Raw genomic sequence first — 23,180 nt, 5'->3', positions numbered from 1 at the left:
TCCTGATTGGCTCGCTCGACTGACTGCTAGACTGGGGATGAAAACTAGAGGACAGGCTGGCCGATGACCCAATGAGGGTGCAGAACGCCTTCCAGAACCGGAATGAAAACTGAGGACCACGATCGGACCATGTTGACCGGAAGTCCATGGATCCGGAAGATGTGCTGCACCATGAGCTGGGCCGTCTCCTTAGCTGAGGGCAACTTAAGAAGGTGCATAAATTGGGCGCCTTTGAAAAACCTATCCACCGCCGTAAGGATGGTGGTGTTGCCATCTGAAACAGGGAGACTCGTGATAAAGTCCAAGGATATGTGGAACCATGGGTGGTGAGGAACAGGGAATGGTTGAAGAAACGACCGTGAAGCTTACTAGGGCTATAGTGCCACTAACAAAGATAACTACCCACAAAATACAAAGGAAAAAAGGCTGCCTAAGTATGATTCCCAATCAGAGCCAACGATAGACAGCTGTCCCTGATTGAGAACCATACCCGGCCAAAACATAGAAACAGAAAACATAGAAATTAAGAAACTAGAATGCCCACCCTAGTCACACCCTGGCCTACCCAAAATAGAGAATAAAAGCCTCTCTATGGCCAGGGCATGACAGATCCAAAGCTTTACCCAAGCGTTGCTGCAGCGTGGATGAGTTATTGTCTGCGTCGACTGCAGACAATGTGCATAGCAAAATGGACTCCAACCCATGATGGAACCCGTAGCTCCATCGATAAGGGTGTTATGCCTCTGGAGCCATGAAAATCTCAAAACTATGGGTACATGAGGAGACTCCAGGAGCAGAAACTGCATAGGCTCACTGTGGTTGCCTGACATTCGCAGGTTGATAGGAACCATATTGTCAGTGACTCTGCCAATAGAGCTCCCATCTGGCACTATGATATCCATCGGGTTGGAAAGAAGTTGAGTGGCGTTACCCAGCTCTGACACCAGGGTAGTGTCCATAAAGCTTTCGTCGGCGCTAGAGTCAATGAGCAGTCAGATGGACTTGTCTCCCCACAACAGGGTAGTATAGAGGGAGTGACGAGTAGTGAGAGATTGGAAACTCGCCAGTGTACTCGTAACAACTGATGAGCAGGTCTTTTAATGGGCAGGTAGATAACAAACGTCCCGTTGCGCCACAAAACAGACATCTCTTGGTGGAAACAATCTAGCCCTGTCCAGTTGAATGGGCTTCAGAGGAGGTGAGTCGACAGCCCATTGTAATTTCCGAGGGATCTTAAGTGATACATCTTTCCGGATGGTCAAGGCTATGAGGGATTCAAGGTCCATGGGCAGCTCTCGGGCTGCAAGCTAATTTTTATTCTCCTGTGATAATCCATGAAGGAACGTATCAAACTGGGCTTCTGGGTTGCAGGCACTCTCAGCCGCCAACATCCAGTGAGGTTGCAGAGCGCCAAATTCAATTACAGAAATGCTCATTATAAAAATTCAGAAAACAAAACATATTTTACATAGGTTTAAAGATTAACTTCTTGTTAAACCAACCACAGTGTCATATTTATAAAATGCTTTTCGGCGAAAGCATACCTAGCCCAGAACATACCTAGCCCAGAACATAGCCCAGTTGACAAATTATTACAAACAGTAACCAGCCAAGCAGAAGCGTTACAAAACTCAGAAATAGAGATCAAATTAATCCCTTACCTTTGATGATCTTCATATGGTGGCAATCAGAAGACATTCATTTACTCAATAAATGTTCCTTTTGTTCGATAAAGTCTCTTTATATCCAAAAACCTCCGTTTAGTTAGTGCGTTTTCTTCAGTAATCCACAGGCTCAAACTCAGTCAAAACAATCAGACAAAAAATCCAAATTGGATCCGTAAAGTTCATAGAAACATGTCAAACAATTTTTATATTCAATCCTCAGGTTGTTTTTTTAGCCTAAATGATCTATAATATTTCAACCGGACAATAACGTTGTTAATATGAAAGGTAAACAAGAAATGCACATGCATTAAGGGGCTTTTATACAATTACAATGCAGGGTTAATAACAATAACTGTTTTAAAATGTATATGTTTTTTAAGTAGTCTTTCTTGTCTCAGAGCAGTGCGAAACGGTGCTGAAATAGTTTCCCCACGCATGGGTAGACTATTGCTTGTTGGAGCATTTTCACACAGTAGCCGGGCTATAAAACTAATTGTTGAATAACAGATCAGCTCTCGGAACTCATTAACACACGTTACTGTGTGTGTTTTGATATTTTCTCTCACTCTTTCTCTCTCTCTCACACACACACACCTGCTGTCTTGACCTCTGAATGCTCGGCTTTGAAAAGCCAGCTAACATTTACTCCTACACTCTAAAAAGAAAAGGTTCCTGGAGTATCCTTTAGGTGCTCGTCAAATTGAAACTGTGGGGGAACCACTATATGTTCTTTGAAGATCCCTTGATAAAGGTTATTCAAAGCACCCCTTATAAAGGTTCCCTTGAAGTACCCTTTGGGGTAAAACATTTTAACTCCCTATTCACCCTCCCTCCATCATAAAAAATATTTTAATAATAAAAATATTGACTTAAATAATTCATTGTTTATTTAGTGACAGCACAAATGTGAATTAATATTTACAAAACAATTTACTAAACAAAACACATGACATTATGTAACCTTTATTTAACTAGGTAAGTCTGTTAAGAACAAATTCTTATTTACAATGATGGCCTACCCTGGCAAAACCCAGATGGCGCTGGGCCAATTGTGGCCGCCCTATGGGACTCCCAATCACAGCGAATGTGATATAGCCTGGTTTCGCACCAGGGACTGTAGTGATGCCTCTTGTACTGAGATGTGCAAGAGGCATCACTGTTGGCTACTGTAGGCTACATAACGAGAAAATATGGAAAAATAAATAAATAATGAAAAGTTAATTATTGAAAGCATCCCGTGTCGGCTCGAGTCCGATCATCATCAAGAGATATGCTGGACCCTATGTCAGAGAGACGTTTTTGGGACCACATCGTGTCTATTGTCCTGCTAATAGCCCTTGTGAAAATGTTTTTACATAAGGCCTCCAGGGCCGACTGAGAAGTTCCTTATTTTTCCCCCCTTCCACTCCCCCCTGCCTCATTTTATGTCATTTTAAGCGATTGGTGCGCCCTTCGTAGTGCTGAAAAGACAGCACCAGGATCGCTCAATTTTGTTAAAGAATATGAACCAACTTGTGGTGCTGCAGGATAGCTGAAGGATAGCTCGGCGCATTCGGACAGTTCAGGGACAAACAACAATAATTTGCAGTAGGCCTATAGCCTAATAGGCCTACGATTACATGGTATAGATATTTGTAGGATATAGCCTAATGTAAGGGAGAGCTTTACTGCGAGTTGGCATTTCATTGTATTCCGTATTGCGTGATTTGATTAGCTTGAACACATGGTTACAATAAACCCTATTACAGAATACATATACTGTACAACAGAAAGGTGAGCTATCAATTCATACACTAATTGTGACTTTCCACCTGGATTTGGTCTTATGTAGCAAAATTTGAAATGGTGTTTTTTACATTAGATAAATGGACTCAGAGCTACAAAATGGTATATCATACACTGCATTTCAGGAACAACGGGAAAGTAATTCTGCTTTGAAAGTTGATCAACATGTAAACTCACTTTTGAGAAAATCGCCTTTGAATATTTTGCTATCTATCGTTCACACCCTCACCCTAAGCTTTAGCGCTACCCATCTCGTTTCACTCTGAAAGTGCACACTTGACACTCTGGCCGGTGTTTTGTTTACCTCTGGATAACATGAAAACAGCCTAACCATCTCTGCTGGCAACAATTTCATTACGCTTTTTTGCAGACGTTTACTGACACTGGCCATATTCAACGTGTGTTGCACACACGTCACGTAACGTTAGCTAACGAGCCAGCCAGCCAATGTTAGCTAGTTAAACAAAAATGAACAGTGCCAACAATGACACAGTGCTGGGAGCTAACCAAATCATGATCAATGTTAGCCAGCTAACATTAGGCTCTATCTAGAACATCAAACGGCTCTGGGAAATGAATATTAACTTTAGCTAGGGAGCCAGCCAGCTAATCTTAGCTAGCTAGCTAACAGTACACTTTAGCTTAAGACATATAGCTAGCTAGCTAGGTAAACAAAGTGTAAGTTCACACACGTCACGTTAGCTAACGAGCCAGCCAGCTAACGTTAGCTAGTTAAACAACAATGAACAGTGCCAACAATGCCACAGTAATGGGAGCTAACCAACCATGTTCAATGTTAGCTAGCTAACATTAGGCTCTATCTAGAATATCAAACTGCTCTGGGAAATGAATAATAACTTTAGCTAGGGAGCCAGCCAGCTAATGTTAGCTAGATAGCTAACAGTACACTTTAGCTTGAAATGAAACCACTTTCTGTCATAATTAGAAATCATGTAATATCTAAAAATGTAGCTAGCTAACACTAGACTATCTTACCTGTATACATCATCGTGCATGCACGTGTCTCCCTGTCAGGAATGCCATGCCCTTAGTTTGAAGATGTAATCCGGAGACAGGTGTTTTCACCATCTCTTTAGCTATCATACTCTAATTCCACTGATTTCAAAACTTGGTCCTCCAGAAAGTGGAGAGCAACACTTACGCAGCTCCACTACACAAAACATTTTTTTTCAAGTTGAGTTCGACAGGATTACCAACACAGACTGATGAGCTTCTATGGCAGGCCAATCTGAACTCCTCTCTCGGCATGCCCAGGTAATCATAGCTAGTGGGAAGGTTGCTCACTTTTTCTGTGGCTTAACCAACAGGGCTTGTAATTTAAAAATGTATTCGTATTTACAGATGGCATATAAGTTTGTTATTAAGGTACATTAAAGTTCACATTCGAGAAGGCATTTCTGCCAATAAACACATTTTGATTAAAAAAAAACATTTTTTTATGTTCAAACGGCTCTCCTGTGAAGTCACTTGCGACATACAATTTTTTTCCGAAATGGGTAACAATTGGTGAGTTTTATGAACATCAAGGCAGACACACTGGGAACTGAGATTTTTTTCAAAATCAAAAGAATTTAATTAGAATTTATCAAATACATTTTCCAGAAATAGTTTTACCAACTCTGTGTATTCTCAAATTGAAAAAGTGAGAGAGTGCCGCTCCTCTGTGCTATGGCAGCACTACGCCCTTGCTCTTGATGCACTTAGGTTCCCTGTCAAGTTTGGCATCTTGCTGCAAAAGTAGTTCCTGCGAAAACAGCTCTCAACTACCCTCTTTTTGAACTACAGTACCAGTCAAAAGTTTGGACACACCTACTCATTCAAGGGGTTTTCTTTATTTTTACTATTTTCTACATTGTAGAATAATAGTGCAGTCATCAAAACTATGAAATAACACACATGGAATCATGTAGTAAACAAAAAACATGTTCAACAAATCAAAATATATTTTATATTTGAGATTCTTCAAAGTAGCCACCTTTAGCCTTGCACACTCTTGGCATTCTCTCAACCAGCTTTTTTATATTTTATTTTATTTAACTAGGCAAGTCAGTTAAGAACACATTCTTATTTACAATGATGGCCTAGGAACAGTGGGTTAACTTCTCTATGGTAGAGGGCAGCATTGGGAATTTTGGATGAAAAGCATGCCCAAATTAAACTGCCTGCTACTCAGCCATAAAAGCATATAATTAGTAGATTCGGATAGAAAACACTCTGAAGTTTCTAAAACTGTTTGAATGATGTCTGTGAGTGAGTATAACAGAACTCATGTGGCACGCAAAAACCTGAGAAAAAATCCAACCAGGAAGTGGGAAATCTGAGGTTTGTAGTTTTTCAACTCTTGGCCTATCGAATACAGTGTCTATGGGGTCAAATTGCACTTCCTACGGCTTCCACTAGATATCAACAGTCTTTAGAACCTTGTTTGATGCTTCTACTGTGAAGTGGGGGCGAATGAGAGGAGAATGAGTCAGGGCTCTGCCAGAGAGCCACAAGCTCAGTCTCGCGCGTTCACGGGATAGTTAGCTCTGTTCCATTGCAATTCTACAGACAAAGGAATTCTCCAGTTGGAAAATTATTGAAGATTTATGTTAAAAACATCCTAAAGATTGATTCTATACATCGTTTAACATGTTTCTACGGACTGTAACGGAACTTTTTGACTTTTAGTCTGCTGCTAGTGACCGCGCATCATGAATTTGAATTGTGTACTAAACACGCTAACAACAAGGAGGTATTTGGACATACATGATGGATATGAGTGCATTCTGATGGGAGTGCATTCTGATGAAGATCATCAAAGGTAAGTGAATATTTATAATGCTATTTCTGACTTCTGTTGACTACACAACATGGGTTGTTTTGGTGTCTGAGCGCCGTACTCAGATTATTGCATGGTGTGCTTTTTCCGTAAAGCTTTTTTTAAATCTGACACAGCGAGAAGTGGATCTAAAATTTCATGCATAACAGTTGTATCTTTTAGCAATGTTCATTATGAGTATTTCTGTATATTGATGTGGCTCTCTGCAAAATCACCGGATGTTTTGGAACTACTGAACATAACGCGCCAATGTAAACTTTACCGTACAAAACATAAATGTATTGTGTAAAATTAAGTCCTATGATTGTCATCTAATGAAGATCATCAAAGGTTAGTGATTAATTTGATCTATATTTCAAATTTTTGTGACTCCTCTCCTTGGCTGGAAAAATGGCTGTGTTTTTCTGTTTTTCTGGCTCTGACCTAACATAATCGTTTGATTTGGTTTACTTTGGATGGATTTACAATAGGTGTATCTTTAAAATGGTGTAAAACACATGTATGATGGAGGAATTTTAATTATGGGATTTCTGTTTTGAATTCGGCGCCCTGCAGTTTCACTGGCTGTTGACGAGGTGGGACGCTAGCATCCCACGTACCCTAGGGAGGTTAACTGCCTTGTTCAGGGGCAGAAGGAGAGATTTTTACCTTGTCAGATCAGGGATTCAATCTAGCAACATTTCGGTTACTGGCCCAACGGTCTAACCACTAGGCTACCTGCCTTCCCAGCTTCAAGAGGTAGTCACCTAGAATGTATTTCAATTAACAGGTGTGCTTTGCTAAAACTTAATTTGTGGAACTTTTTCATGTGTTTGAGCCAATCCGTTGTGTTGTGACAAGGTAGGGGTGGTATAGAGAAGATAACCCTATTTGGTAAAAGACCAAGTCCATATTAGAGCAGTCACAAAAACCATCAAGCACTATGATGAAACTGGTTCTCATGAGGACCGCCACAGGAAAGGGAGACCCAGAGTTACCTGTGCTGTAGAGGATACGTTTATAAGAGTTAACTGCACCTCAGATTGCAGCCCAAATAAATGCTTCACAGAGTTCAAGTAACAGACATATCTCAACATTAACTGTTCAGAGGAGACAGCATGAAGCAGGCCTTCATGGTCAAATTACTGCAAGGAAACCAGGACGAAAGGACACCAACAACAAGAAGAGACTTGTTAGGGCGAAGAAACACGCGCACTGGATATTAAACCGGTGGAAATCTGTCCTTTGGTCTGATTTTTGGTTCTAACCAATTTTTAGGGCCTTCCTCTGACACCGCCTGGTGTAGAGGTCCTGGATGGCAGGCAGCTTAACCCTAGTGATGTACTGGGCCGTACGCACTACCCTCTGTAGTGCCCTGCGGTCAGAGGCCGAGCAATTGCCATACCAGGCAGTGATGGAACCAGTCAGGATGCTCTCAATGTTGCAGCTGTAGAACCTTTTGAGGATCTGGGGACCCATGCCAAATCTTTTTAGTATCCTGAGGGGGAATAGGCTTTGTCATGCCCTCTTCACAACTGTCTTGGTGTTCGGACCATTCTAGTTTGTTGGTGATGTGGACACCAAGGAACTTGAAGCTCCCAACCTGTTCCACTACAGGCCATTGATGAGAATGGGGGTGTGCTCGGTCCTCCTTTTCCTGTAGTCCACAATCGTCTCCTTTGTCTTGGTTACATTGAGGTATAGGTTGTTATTCTGGCACCACCCGGCCAGGTCTCTGACCTCCTCCCTATAGGCTGGCTCGTCGTTGTCGGTGTTCAGGCCTACCACGGTTGTGTCGTCTGCAAACTTAATGATGGTGTTGGAGTCGTACCAGGCCATGCAGGCGTGGGTGAACAGGGAGTACAGGAGGGGACTGAGCATGCACCCCTGGGGAGCTCCAGTGTTGAGGATCAGAGTGGCACATATGTTGCTACCTACCCTCACCACCTGGGGGTGGCCCGTCAGGAAGTACAGGATCCATTTGCAGAGGGAAGTGTTTAGTCCCAGGATCCTTAGCTTAGTGATGAGCTTTGAGGGTACTATGATGTTAAACACTGTACTATGGTGTTGAACGCTGAGCTGTAGTCAATGAATAGCATTCTCACATAAGTGTTCCTTTTGTCCAGGTGGGAAAGGGCAGTGTTGAGTGCAATAGAGATTGCATCATCTGTGGATCTGTTTGGGTGGTATACAAATTGAAGTGGGTCTAGGCTTTCTGGGATAATGGTGTTGATGTGAGCCATTACCAACCTTTCAAAGCACTTCATGGCTACGAACATGACGTGGGTCTGTAGTCATTTAGGCAGGTTGCCTTTGTGTTCTTGGGCACAGGAATTATGGTGGTCTCCTTGAAACATGTTGGTATTACAGACTCAATCAGGGACATGTTGAAAATGTCATTGAAGACACCTACCAGTTGGTCAGCACATAACCGGAGCACACGTCCTGGTAATCCGTCTGGCCCCGCAGCCTTGTGTATGTTGACCTATTTAAAGGTCTTACTCACGTCGTCTACGGAGAGCATGATCACACAGTCGTCCGGAACAGCTGATGCTCACATGCATGCCTCACTGTTGCTTGCCTCGATGCGAGCATAGAAGTGATTTAGCTCGGCTGGTAGGCTCGTGTCACTGGGCAGCTCGCAGCTGTGCTTCCCTTTGTAGTCTGTAATATTTTGCAAGCCCTGCCACATAAGACAAGCGTCAGAGCCGGTGTAGTGTCATTCAATCTCAGCCACGAAAGGTATAGCTGAAAACTCTCTCTCACCCTCCCTCGACCTCGAAAAACTGTTCTGTGGGCACGCTCATATGCTTCACACATCTGCCAATCAATGGTGGCCAGGAGTATTGACTCTGACCAACAGAAGCTTGTTGAGGCGTGAGGTCAACTTATAAATACCTGGACTCGCGCTTCAAAATTCTGAGGGTTGATGTGCGTAGAGATGTTTTGCGATTGCTAAGACTTGGGCGCTATGTTTTCGACTGACAGTGCATATAAATGATTTGTTTGTTAGTTGGTTAGTTAGTTAGCTAGCTAGCTATACAAACAAGTTAAATCTGCACACCTTTGAGAACAAACCATTTCGAACAGTTTACAGCTAATTATGCCAGTTAGCTAGCTAAATCAAGTTTGAGGGGGTGTGAGAGAAACATCCGCACGAGCTCAGCTATCCACACGTACGTGCGTGCAATTATTGACTGGGAACATTTTCAAGCTGTGAAAATGTTTACAACATGACGTCACAATCACAACACAATCAGAACAATTTATCAACTGTTTCACGCTGGGAAGATTTTTACATGACGTGTTGGCTTGAAATTCTGTGAGCATCTCCTCCATGGTTGCATGGAGGATTTTTTCGGTTCTCTCCCCAGATCATTAGGGCTTCATTAGGGTGCACAAACTCACTGCAAAAGATAATTGGGGAGCAGCAGTCAAAAGCAATTGTCCTGAAGAGTCATTCACCCCTCTTGGCATGGGCACCAACAAATTAAATGTGAAGGTTTTATGATGAAGGCATTAATTGTGTCATATTGATCACTTCCTTCAATATTACTTCCTTTATTCTCTAACTACAGCTAGTCACCTCATGCCTTTTAAATAGTCCTCCCTGCACAGGCTCAATTTTGTCATTTTAAAAATCCATGCACAGTTTTACTGACTGCTGTTCTGTCTTCAAAGCAGTGCAAAATACTATTGAGTCTCATTCAGATCACTTGAGGTCGAGTACAGTCCTTTTCCTCATATAACACCAAAGCTGCCAGAGGTGTTTCTCTCTGTAAGTGTATAGATACTAGGTAGAGTTGCATGTGTTGTCTATGGCCTTTCTCGGTCCCTCTCCTGGCCTGTCAGTTCCTCCGTGAGTATGGGGCAAACAGGGTCACCTCTGGCTTCTCTCTCTGTGTCTAATTTACTCTGCAAAGTCTTGTTAGAGAGTAGAATGACTGATTGGTACTAAAGGTAATGGTATTACTGTATAGAAACTGTCTCCAGTGGAGGATGTTACTGTGCATACTGAAGAGCTGTAGGTGAAGGATAAGGTAGAGGGAAAACCACCATGCCCTGATCAAATAACGGTTTCATGTTCCACAAGACGTACCATTAGCTTGAGAATATATTGCACTGTGACATTTCTCAAAGTGTAATAACAGTCTGTAATATATACAACGCCTGACCTGACCATGCAGACTGTACCATAATCTGTATATTCTTGAGATATAACAGCCGACCTGGATGAAACTATTTATTTTTTCAACCCTCTTAGGAAAATGTTTCAGGTTTGTGAGTTAGAGTGCTCCTGAAAAGCATTGGGATTATGTTTTTGTCTCATATACAGTGGGGAGAACAAGTATTTGATACACTGACGATTTTGCAGGTTTCCCTACTTACAAAGCATGTAGAGGTCTGTCATTTTTATTATGGGTACACTTCTACTGTGAGAGACGGAATCTAAAACAAAAAAACAGAAAAATCACATTGTATGATTTTTAAGTAATTAATTTGCATTTTATTGCATGACATAAGTATTTGATACATCAGAAAAGCAGAACTTAATATTTGGTACAAAAACCTTTGTTTGCAATTACAGAGATCATACGTTTCCTGCAGTTCTTGACCAGGTTTGCACACACTGCAGCAGGGATTTTGGCCCACTCCTCCATACAGACCTTCTCCAGATCCTTCAGGTTTTGGGGCTGTCGCTGGACAAGACGGACTTTCAGCTCCCTCTAAAGATTTTCTATTGGGTTCAGGTCTGGAGACTGGTAGGCCACTCCAGGACCTTGAGATGCTTCTTACGGAGCCACTCCTTAGTTGCCCTGGCCGTGTGTTTCGGGTCGTTGTCATGCTGGAAGACCCAGCCACGACCCATCTTCAATGCTCTTACTGAGGGAAGGAGGTTGTTGGCCAAGATCTTGCGATACATGGCCCCATCCATCCTCCCCTCAATACGGTGCAGTCGTCCTGTCCCCTTTGCAGAAAAGCATCCCCAAAGAATGATGTTTCCACCTCCATGCTTTACGGTTGGGATGGTGTCCTTGGGGTTGTACTCATCCTTCTTCTTCCTCCAAACACGGCGAGTGGAGTTTAGGCCAAAATGCTCTATTTTTGTCTCATCAGACCACATGAACTTCTCCCATTGCTCCTCTGGATCATCCAGATTGTCATTTGCAAACTTCAGACGGGCCTGGACATGCGCTGGCTTGAGCAGGGGGACCTTGCGTGCGCTGCAGGATTTTAATCCATGACGGTGTAGTGTGTTACTAATGGTTTTCTTTGAGACTGTGGTCCCAGCTCTCTTCAGGTCATTGACCAGGTCCTGCCGTGTAGTTCTGGGCTGATCCCTCACCTTCCTCATGATCATTGGTGCCCCACGAGGTGAGATCTTGCATGGAGCCCCAGACCGAGGGTGATTGACCGTCAACTTGAACTTCTTCCATTTTCTAATAATTGCGCCAACAGTTGTTGCCTTCTCACCAAGCTGCTTGACTATTGTCCTGTAGCCCATCCCAGCCTTGTGCAGGTCTACAATTTTATCCCTGATGTCCTTCTACAGCTCTCTGGTCTTGGCCATTGTGGAGAGATTGGAGTCTGTTTAATTGAGTGGGTGGAAAGGTGTCTTTTATACAGGTAACGAGTTCAAACAGGTGCAGTTAATACAGGTAATGAGTGGAGAACAGGAGGGATTCTTTAAGAAAAGCTAACAGGTCTGTGATTGCCGGAATTCTTACTGTTTGGTAGGTGATGAAATACTTATGTCCTGCAATAAAATGCAAATTAATTACTTAAAAATCATACAATGTGATTTTCTGGATTTTAGTTTTAGATTCCGTCTCACATTTGAAGCGTACCTATTGTAAAAATTACAGACCTCTACATGCTTTGTAATTAGGAAATGCAAAAATATCAAATACTTGTTCTCCCCACTGTTTGCAATTGCTTGACCGGCTACTTGTATCCAACCCTATTGAAGAAATTGCTAATTTAGAAAGTGAAATTGTTTTATGATTGTGGCCCAACCTTTTCGGTTGACATGGAATTGGATCCATTTAATATGTAAAACAAGAAGTGCTCAAGAAGAAAGCAGAGTGTAGTAATAATTGGGTTGAGATCTCAAGAGAGATTAAATTCATTGGCTTTATCTCAAAGTCTACATGAAAGTGGCCAAACCAAGACATGTTCTTTTGAGTCCGATGTACTAATATGAAATACTTTTATCTGAGTGTTTGTGGTTTCTCTATTGAAAAATCCTTAACTCAATCATGGATTTTCATCTAGAAGGACAGTAGAAAATAAGTTTTAATTGATATTGTAAACACTCTTATTTGATATGCAAAATCCCTATTAAATAGACAGCAAATGTTCCTATTCAAAGTAGCCCTGTTGATCTTAAGGTAATGGGAGAAATGTGTGGGTGAAGATACAAGGACTCTAAACCTATTGTAAATACTATGTACATGAACACTGGGAAAGGGAAGCACCTCTTGTCCCGAATTAATATTTTGTCATATTGTTGGTGAGAGAACTAGTGTGCCATCTGGTTAAATAAAGCCTTTAGCTGCTCCCATCCCCTGCAGGCCCTCCAATAGTGGAGTATTTCCTAGCAACTGTGTGTGTGTGTGTGTGTGTGTGTGTGTGTGTGTGTGTGTGTGTGTGTGTGTGTGTGTGTGTGTGTGTGTGTGTGTGTGTGTGTGTGTGTGTGTGTGTGTGTGTGTGTGTGTGTGCACATGTTCATGCCTGTGTGTTCCTGTCTGCGTGTGCTATTGTCTGTGTGTGTTTTTGTCTGTATATTCCTGTGCGTGTTATCTCTATGTGTGTGTGTGCGTACGTGAGGGAGAGAGGTACTGAACCAGTACAAGGTGTTTCATATTCTCTGGCTCCATCTCAATCCCTTTGTAATTCAGGGGCTAAACAGAAACTATGAGATCCACATACTCTTCTATCTGTCAGCCTCCAAGCCCAGAAGCAGTATCAAAAACACTTACTCTTAAAGAGACACTGTTAGTATCAAGTTTTCAGCTAACCATTTACTGTAAGAGTGGATGGCCATAGCTATTTATAGATAGTTGATGGTAGTTATTTCTCCATGTGTTGTTACATTTTAATTTACTGCATTTGGATGGCATGTACTGTATGCCATTTTGATTATACACCCACATTTGGCTGGAATGTCAGTACACCATCTCCTGATAGGCAACATGTGTGAACGTCACAGTATTATTGAGCAATAGACTCAGTTCAGTACAGCGCTCCACATCATCATAGCCCTACTCCAGAGACCTCCTCTTGGATGCAGTTGTTGTACACTGTTCACACTCCACTGTGGCTGTTACCTGTTATTCAACAACCTGCCACAGCATTTATGACAATCTAATGATTAAGGTGTTAGCCTCTCATAGTGTGGGGAGAGAGAGAGAGAGAGAGAGAGAGAGAGAGAGAGAGAGAGAGAGAGAGAGAGAGAGAGAGAGAGAGATAGAGAGAGAGAGAGAGAGAGAGTCCAATGCATCTGCGATCACTGTCTTCTCCCAAGGGAGGGAGGCGAGAAGCGTGATGCGCTTGATTCCCTCTGACCTGTCAACACACTATAAGCTGACCGGTGGGAGGGTTTCTTTGTTTTTCTCTCTCTCTTAGATTCAGATAAGCTTTATTAGCATGAATTACAAGGCCACTTTCTAAAGCAAAGTGAGATAGTGACATCATCAACAACAACAGCAAAATATAAATAAGGGTAATGGGGATTAGAGAAAGGGAACATTAGGAACACCTGCTCTTCTCATGACAAACAGTAGACTGACCAGGTGAAAGCTATGATCCCTTATGATCCCTTAAGCTATTATCCAATCCCTTAACCTGTTATCCAATCCAATTCAATTAGTGTAGATGAACAGGAGGAGACAGGTTAAAGATGGATTTTTAAGCCTTTTAGACAATTGAGACATGGATTGTGTATGTGTTCTATTCAGCGTTCCATTCAGCGTGAATGGCGCACATACAAAGTGCCTTTGAACAGGGTATGGTAGTAGACATCAACTTGACAAGCAGCCAACTTGACAAGCATTGGAGTGAACATGGGCCAGCATCCGTGTGGAATGCTTTAGACACCTTGTAGAGTCCATGCATTGACAAATTGAGGCTGTTCTGAGCAGTGTTGTAGTGGAGGGTATACGCAGGTATATACCGTATACACACTTATTTTTCTGTGGCCATTGTGTATACTCACTTATTAACCAAATATTTATTGGGATATTTGTATTTCTGGATTTGATAGCATGAAATGCTCTTCAGTTTTTTTTTCGCTCAGGGCCTTTGCAGCCAGCCTAAAACTCCCCTGATTAACTTTTCTCCAGGCCCAGGTAATTATAGCTGGAACTGTGTTTCAGTGTAGTTCCACTGTAGGTAAACTGGTACTGGTTTCACTGGGATCTGGCTTTCTTCTGAAAGATCATGATTGAAGTTTTTTCTAAGTTTACTATTAGTACCCATCTTTGGCAGTACTGCTCTACAAGGGACAGGCTCTGTTGTAATCTTTGTTCTCTGGGTGACGACAAAATTAAGTTGTCAGGGTACAACATGCACTTCGTATGTGTGTCATGGAGGGTGAGGACTGAAGCTGCAGATTGCTCCAACATTTTTGGTAGTTAATTTATATAAATATTGTTGGACCCCACGTCTTTGGGAAAACAATTCTCTTATTTTGCTTCCAATTTTTATTACACATTTGTTATTCATACATTAGGATTTCAAGGTGTAATACATTTTCCCCCATATCAATTTGGAGGAGTTAGTTTAATAGTCCATCGTGCCAAATTGAAGTCTACAAAGCAGGCAAAACCTTTTCTTGTGTTCCTTTTGATATTTAGATTTATGAGTGTGGAGGGAGTAAATGTGACCTGAGGTGTGATGTTTGGGGAGGAAGCCGCTTCTGGTATTCATTATGCTGCAAAATATCTTTCCCAGATTACTGCATACACAGATGCCTCTGTAGTTATTGGTGTCGAATTTGTCTCCTTTTTTATAGATGGGCGTTATTAGACCTTCATTGTAGATTCCAGGGTAACATCCAATTTCCAGCATTAAATGTAATAATTTAAGCAGTGCGTCCACCAGCTTAGGGCTGCTCAGTTTCAGCATTTCATTATGGATGTTGTTTTATTTTAAAGTTTTGATTTGATATTTGATTTCAGTAGCTCTGATAGTGAAGTCGCTCTGTCTCTCTCCTTAATCCCGTCTTTAATTTCACATGTGGAGGGCTCTCTCTCTCCCTCACTTTGAGGCCACGTGTTAAACACAGCGGAGTGCTGCTCCTTTCAACCCCTAGCCCATGTAATTCCTCCCCAACATTTTTGAAGTAGTGTCAGTTTGAAGCAAATTGAAATAGTTTGGCTTTCTCTGCCCTACTTGTGGTCGCTCAGATATTCAGCGAGACCTCAATCAAGTAATATTATGGTAATTGTAGGGCTTGTTGACTTTGGTGATGTAAAAATCACTACATGGATAGAGATACATTTGGCCTCTACTGCAACAGTACTTTTTGAATGAAGTTAGACTTGAGTCTTTGAATCCAATGGTATGTATCCCTCTGTTCTTTAACATGAATACAGCAATTTAGATGAGTGGGTGACTTCAGTACATTGGCCCTGATACCCATTAAACAATGATGTTCAGAGGTATCTTATCTTATACAAGTATATATGTTGGAGGGCATTGTAAGCCAAAAAACAGTCATAGAGGGCCACACACACACACATGCCTTGCCAAGTTGCCTTAATCAGGGTTATAAAGCTCGTTGGTAAGCTTGATTTGAAAAGCTCACTCTCCTACTGTATTTATAAGAAAGTAAAAATACAGAGCATGTTGAGCTGATAGTATTCATTGTGCCCTGTAGACAGCAATCACAGGCTTTATTCTCACCTTCAGACAAGCGTTAGTTAATGCATTCTGTTGATTGTGTAGCTGGAACTCAATGATTTATGAATCACTGAGAGAACACTTTGTTATATTTGGAGCAGATTCAACGCTCATTAGGTTGTTGACTGTAATGCCGTGACCTTTAAAATAAATCTGATTTAATTGGCCATGCATATCTACATTATGTAAAGTGGAACAGTGTGTCCGTGTAATCAGACAATGAGGCAAAGGAGACAATATGGCCTAGATAGCTCTTATAAATGTTGTGTGGTGAAAGTGAAGATTAGGACTGCTTGTGAATGGCAAAATGTTAATTAGTTAAATGTGCTCATGGCATATTTTCTTCCCATAATTGTGCATATACAGTAAATGTATTATATCTCAAGTCTGCTTCTTCCCAGCCTAAATTTACTGTAGACATAAACAATGTTAGGATCCATTCAGAAGCCTCTTGCACTAGACACAGTAGAGGACATTTTGTGTATTTTCAAATTTGGACAGGCATTGCCTCTGAATGGAGAACTGGGACAGAAGTTGGCAGAATCTGGTACCGAACCACATGTTGTCTATAAAAGAGCCTAGTGGAAAGATGCCCAGTGAGTTGGCAAGCGAGAAGAACCAACAACATTCAACAATGCTTGGGATGCCTTTGATCAGAAACAGACTTTGTTTTGTGCCGCTGTTCTTTCTTTAGGCACTAACTAACTATCTAGCTATCGTTAGACGGTAGCTAGACAGCGGGATGAAGCCTTCAAATGGCAGTGTTCCGGTGGGCCTCCATTTATTTTTCCTGGCGCATCAGTTTTTCCTTCTGTGCACCAGTCCCTTTTGGGTGTAAAATACCATGGTTTGTCCTCAGATTTATCCGCTCACATTTTTTCATCCCAAAATCAAGGGTGACAGTGTTGACTCTTTTGCCTGATTAACACTATAGGCCCACCCAAACCTCTTGGATATTTTATTTTCACATTGTCCTTTTTCCAGCACGGTTACAGCAACTATGGTGGATGCGTAACCAAGCCACCCCAGTAAAGCTTGGCTTGGCTTGTCCCTATAGTGTGAAGTAGACGTATATGTATGAGGGGACTAACTCTGTATGTAATACAACAGGAGGTTATTGTGGCTGATGTACAGTAAGATGACCCACCAGTGGGTCACACAGAGATACGATTTACCAATGGCCTCCAACAGGGTTATGGTTAATACTCAAACAGTCATGTTTGCAGTAATAATACTGTGTGTGAATCCTGTTTCTCTCGGTCGGTTTGTTTCTGTACTGTACAGTGTGTACACACCACCCGGGGTTGCTGACAGCTGTATCCACATACATTTTTTATATCACCAGCTACCTGGTGAGATTGACTGAAAGGAACCTCCTCCCCCCTAGTTGATGTAGTGTAGGTTGAGTGTTGCTCTTGTGTCATGCTCTGGTGGCCCTGGATCTGGTGAGCCACAGTCTGCAAGCCTTGATTTGAGCCAGTACTAACACCCCCTGTTAAATTAATCAAGCACTAAGTCTGTTTTTGCACAGTTCTGCTCTAAACTCAATGTTTACTTTGGAAATGGAGGACTAGATGCCAACCTGGAGGTGCAATACGTGGTGAAATAGACTTCATGGAAGGTAATAGAGTATTTGGTCCTGTTCTGAACCACACCAATTTAGTCTGGAGCACCTGTAAGGATGGAAGAACAAGTGCTTCCTGAGTGGCGCAGTTGTCTAAGGCATTGCATCGCAATGGTTTGAGTCCAGGCCCTGTCGCAGCCGGCCGAGACCGGAAGACCCATGGGGCGGCGTACAATTGGCCTAGCGTCGTCTGGGTTAGGGGAGTGTTTGGCCGGCCTGGCTGTCCTTGTCCCATTGCGCACTAGCGACTCCTGTGGCGGGCTGGGTGCATGCACGCTGACACAGTCACCAGTTGTACAGTGTTTTCTCCGACACATTGGTGTGGCTGGCTTCTGGGTTAAGTGGGCATTGTGTCAAGAAGCAGTGCGGCTTGTCTGAGTCATGTTTCGGAGGACGCACGGCTCTTGACCTTCACCTCTCCTGAATCCGTACGGGAGTTGCAGCGATGGGACAAGACTGTAACTATCAATTGGATACCACAAAATTGAGGAGAAAAAAAAAATTGGAAAAAAAGTATGGAAGAACACTGGTACACACTATTTCATATGGAACTTCAGGACTGAAATATAAGAGCTATGCACAAAGTAAATGTCATGTTCTCCATCAACATCATCACCATCATCATCAAAACAATGTGTCCCTGCACATGCCTACCGTTTACTATGCCCTACATACAAACACTGAAGTGCAACAGTACAATCAGATTTTTGGTTTTGCTGACTGGCTTTAGAGGGCTGTCTAGTGTCATTTGTACCAGTTAGCGTTGTGTGGTTGTCAAATGCGATTGGCTTTGGCAGCGGAGCCAGCCACTCAAAGCACTGTAGAAAGTAAAATTGTATTTTGCACAGAGTTATTAAGCTATTATTATGGAACTTGAAGTGAACAGTGCCTTCTCCCACTTTACAGGCGGACAATTAGAATCATCATTAATGGACACTATCAGCACATCAATGGTGCGGAGAGGGAGTAATGGATATATAGAAAGCTTATGGGACAATGAATCAGTTTGATTCCTAACTAAACTGTCTTTCATTGTGTCCGAACTCAATGGCTGACTACGGCTTCAACAGTAGAGCCAGAATGTACTGTTTGGGGCATGTTGGATTCAGAATGCATAGGCTTAATTTACAGGAAGTCACTTACCCTCTTCTTCTTCTTCTCTTGCAGATGACCCAAGAACAGTGCACTCATAGGAACAATGTCCAGAGCTCAGAGAAACCACATGTGTACAAAGTGGGAATTTACGGCTGGCGGAAACGTTGCCTTTACTTCTTCGTGCTCCTGTTAATGATCCTGATCCTGGTCAACCTCGCTTTAACCATCTGGATAGTAAAGGTCATGAATTTCACCATAGTAAGTCCTACTCCCTACCTGCCGGTCTCTTTTTATTTGTGATTTATTTTTATGACTGTTGGGGCATTGATTATTTGATTTGCTTAGAAGTGTGCTGGAATAATAGGGTTTTTCTCCACAGGGGGACTATAATGACGGGCTGGTAATTGCGAGCTGTGGCACTTTAGTACAGCGACTTCATTTTCACTCTCAGTGGTCGATCTGCTATGGTCTTAGTCCACTTAGCTAACTCCAAGCTAGGGGTCTCTCTCCTCCCCTCGTCTCTCCTTCTATTTCTCCCCTACTTCCATCCCTGCATGTTAGTACCCCACTGTTCTTTTCTTCTCTCACGGAGAGAGTTCAACTGAGGGCATGTTTAGTACAACGGCCTCAAAGTACAAGTCTAGAACCGATGACACTGTCACTTCCTGCACAGGAGAGAGGTGACAGCGCAGGATGCAGGTTGGCATTTATTGTCATAGGGTGACATCAGCAAAGGAGAGTGGTGACATCAGGGCCATACACTAAAGTATATTAGACATGTGTACCATTCACATTAATGCCGTGCATACAGTACTTAGCTCTAGACTGCGGAGTTTGACATTAATTTCCACTGTGATTCTCTGCATATCTGTTGTATTAGTCTGTAGCTCAAGCCCTGTGAGCCATGCCGTTTGAGTGTCTGGCTGCTTTTTGCTTAGTAATCCTCAGCACCTGCGATGAGTCAGATACTTGTAGTGCTGCATGCCTCCCCTCCTTGTCTGAATAAACCATGAGAACAGGTTGATGTTTCACAGTGGAGTTTCATCTGAGTTGCACTCCGAGGTCTATCGGTGTGGTTACCCAAAGCAATTTGGATAACTGGTGTCCGTCTGCATCTGTGCTGGACACTGGGTGGCTATATAAGGGTTCTAACCTTTATCCAAATAGATGCAAGTGGGATGTCATGGCAAGTGGGATATCATGGTGAAAAGTGATCCAGTTAAATTGCAGTATAAAACTTTGATTTTACCATCATCCTTGTAGGGAAGGAACTACAGTCCCTTTAAAAGATTAATGTATGTGGGCGGGGAGCTTGTATTCATGAGCTCTCCTTGACTGACAGCAAGAAACACCCTTGTGGTCGTTCCCGGGTAACAAGGTAAACAAAAAAGTATTAATTCCATGATTCATTCCAAGCCTCAATATTAATTCCAAGCCTAAATAGTACACCTCACCCCATTCTCTCTGCAAAATGGTCAACAGAACTGAAAATGAACTATTGAATATCAGACAAACAGCAGCAATACGCAAATATATTTATATTGTTTTGCAACTAATTAGAGAAGACAGTTCACTGATACACTTCTTCACATGAATTAGTAAAGCCTGAGTCACCTTAGAAACTTAGGCATAAAGGAATGTACATGAAAACAACATGGACAATTTATTGGTGCTTCTGCATAAGCATTGTAAATGACAATATGTATTCATCAGACATTTACAATTGGCCAGCATAGCTGAAATATTGATCAACATGAACACTCATGATAAATAAAGATGAGAAATAATTGTGACACATTTTTTGTTGTTGTTGCTATAAGCCTAATATAGGCAACCAGCCTCCCTACAATGTGCAGGACCCCATTAATTTGTACAATTTGTGACACTCATCTCTCGTCCGAATGCCTGAATAAAATGATACAAAGCAACAAAATGAGACATGTCACGTAAAAAAAGAGATTGATGGGGAGGAGAGCAGGAGAGGATGGGGACTCATGTACCCCGCTTCAATCAAGCGGGCGTCAGTCACCCCGAAGATTGAAGCGGGAGACTCCTCCAGCTATGGCCTCCTTGTCAGGCCTGGGATGGATATCTCGCACAGCTTCCCCTCGTTGAAGTGGAGATCCAGGAACCTGTAATGTTTTTGAAAAGGGAAATGTTTCAAATCAAATCTAATTGTATTTTGTCACATATACGTTTAGCAGATGTTATTGCGGGTGTAGCGAAATGCTTGTGTTTCTAGCTCCAACAGTGCAGTAATATCTAACATTTCACAACAATACACAGAACCTAAAAGAAAAAGAATGGAGTTAAGAAATGTATAAATATTAGGATGAGCAATGTCGGAGTGTCATAGACTAAATACAGTAGAATAGAATACAGTACATAGCATATGAGACTAGTGTTCCATTATTAAAGTGGCCAGTGATTTCGAGTCTATGTATATGGGGCAGCAGCCTCTAAGTTACAGGGTTATGTAACCGTGTGGAAGCCGCCTAGTGATGGCTATTTAACAGTCTGATGGCCTTGAGATAGAAGCTGTTTTCAGTCTCTCGGTCCCAGCTTTGATGCACCTGTACTGACCTCTCCTTTTGGATGATAACGGGGTGAACAGGCAGCGGCTCGGGAGGTTGTTGTCCTTGATGATCTTTTTGGCTTTCCTGTGACATCGGGTGCTGTAGGTGTCCTAAAGGCCAATGATGCGTTGGGCAAACCGCACCACCCTCTGGAGAGCTCTGTGGTTGTAGGTGGTGCAGTTGCCGACCAGGCGGTGATACAGCTCGATATGTTAAATGGGTAGTGAATTCAATGTCCTTTTATTTACTGTTCTGAGTTATGATGTTATCAATTTGTTGATGTCCTGATCTACTCTTTCTACAATGTGTTTCTGGTGTTTTTAAAGCGCTCAATTGTAAATATACAATATTTGGTTGAGCACTTTTTTGTGAAACTTTTCAATGTTTGTATATGGAATTTTTTGTGTGCCTGAAATCCTCAATTGATTTGAAACTAATTAATATGACTTACAGCATGTTGGGTCTGTCTTCACAGACTTTACAGCATATCTATCCCCCATTCTTTTTTGGGAAAGCTGATTTTATATCACAGCATTCCTGCTGCGGTGGATGCCTGGGAAGCTGTGCAGACAGAGTAGATGTTGAATTTTCTAAAATGCATATCATTACAAATTTGATGAAGTGAATTAATAATATGCCTGCCTCCTGAATCCAAGCGTTTGACACGGGGGAAGGGGACCAGTAACATTATGATCAACTTTGTCAATGTACCAGTTACAGTCATTTTTCATAATTATGTCAACCTACTATGAACTCAATTCAAATATCATCCAATTTGATGAAAAACATGATTTTCACTGTTTGGAACCTTTAATATAAATGATCCAATTGGTGATTAGAAAACAATCCAGCCTTTTAGCAGTTGGACCATTGCTGATGCCCTCAACAACCGTCAGCAGCCACTAACCAATACATATTTCAGTAGGCCCTATACTACGATATCCCTATTTTTCCATAAATAGTGTAACTAGAGACCGATCAATAAAGGTTTTAATACTTCACCAGTTAACAGACCTCTTTTCTGGACGTAATGTATTCCTATGTGATTTCATACAGGGTGCAATGAACGGAGCAGGTTTCAAATCATATTCCTTGATGGTGCCAGAATTTATAGAATCATTTTGCATACAGTATCATTTTAATGACTAGACATCTTGAACGTTTGTTTTAATGTAATATATTTGAAACGGCTACAATTTTTTTTTACCACAATTCTGGCAATATTTTGCTAAATACAGTGCCTTGCGAAAGTATTTGGCCCCTTTGAACTTTGCGACCTTTTGCCACATTTCAGGCTTCAAACATAAAGATAGAAAACTGTATTTTTTGTGAAGAATCAACAACAAGTGGGACACAATCATGAAGTGGAACGACATTTATTGGATATTTCAAACTTTTTTAACAAATCAAAAACTGAAAAATTGGGCGTGCAAAATTATTCAGCCCCTTTACTTTCAGTGCAGCAAACTCTCTCCAGAAGTTCAGTGAGGATCTCTGAATGATCCAATGTTGACCTAAATGACTAATGATGATAAATACAATCCACCTGTGTGTAATCAAGTCTCCGTATAAATGCACCTGCACTGTGATAGTCTCAGAGGTCCGTTAAAAGCGCAGAGAGCATCATGAAGAACAAGGAACACACCAGGCAGGTCCGAGATACTGCTGTGAAGAAGTTTAAAGCCGGATTTGGATACAAAAAGATT

At 41.9% G+C, this 23,180-nt stretch overlaps 1 protein-coding gene across 2 annotated transcripts in view; it reads left to right on the top strand.

Annotated features, from left to right (window-relative positions):
- LOC110533613 (delta-sarcoglycan) overlaps positions 1–23,180 on the top strand; it is a 258,410-nt gene that overhangs the window by 158,228 nt on the left and 77,002 nt on the right. For both annotated transcript variants that reach the window (XM_021618007.2, XM_021618006.2), the window contains exon 2: positions 18,971–19,156. In XM_021618007.2, coding sequence (XP_021473682.1) covers positions 18,971–19,156 — 186 coding nt within the window. The remainder of the gene's footprint in view (positions 1–18,970; positions 19,157–23,180) is intronic.

The sequence above is a fragment of the Oncorhynchus mykiss genome, chromosome 10 (assembly GCF_013265735.2).
Source record: "Oncorhynchus mykiss isolate Arlee chromosome 10, USDA_OmykA_1.1, whole genome shotgun sequence".
Taxonomy (NCBI): domain Eukaryota; kingdom Metazoa; phylum Chordata; class Actinopteri; order Salmoniformes; family Salmonidae; genus Oncorhynchus; species Oncorhynchus mykiss.
The sequence above is the reverse complement of the archived record's forward strand: the minus strand, read 5'-3'. Positions and strand labels throughout refer to the sequence as shown.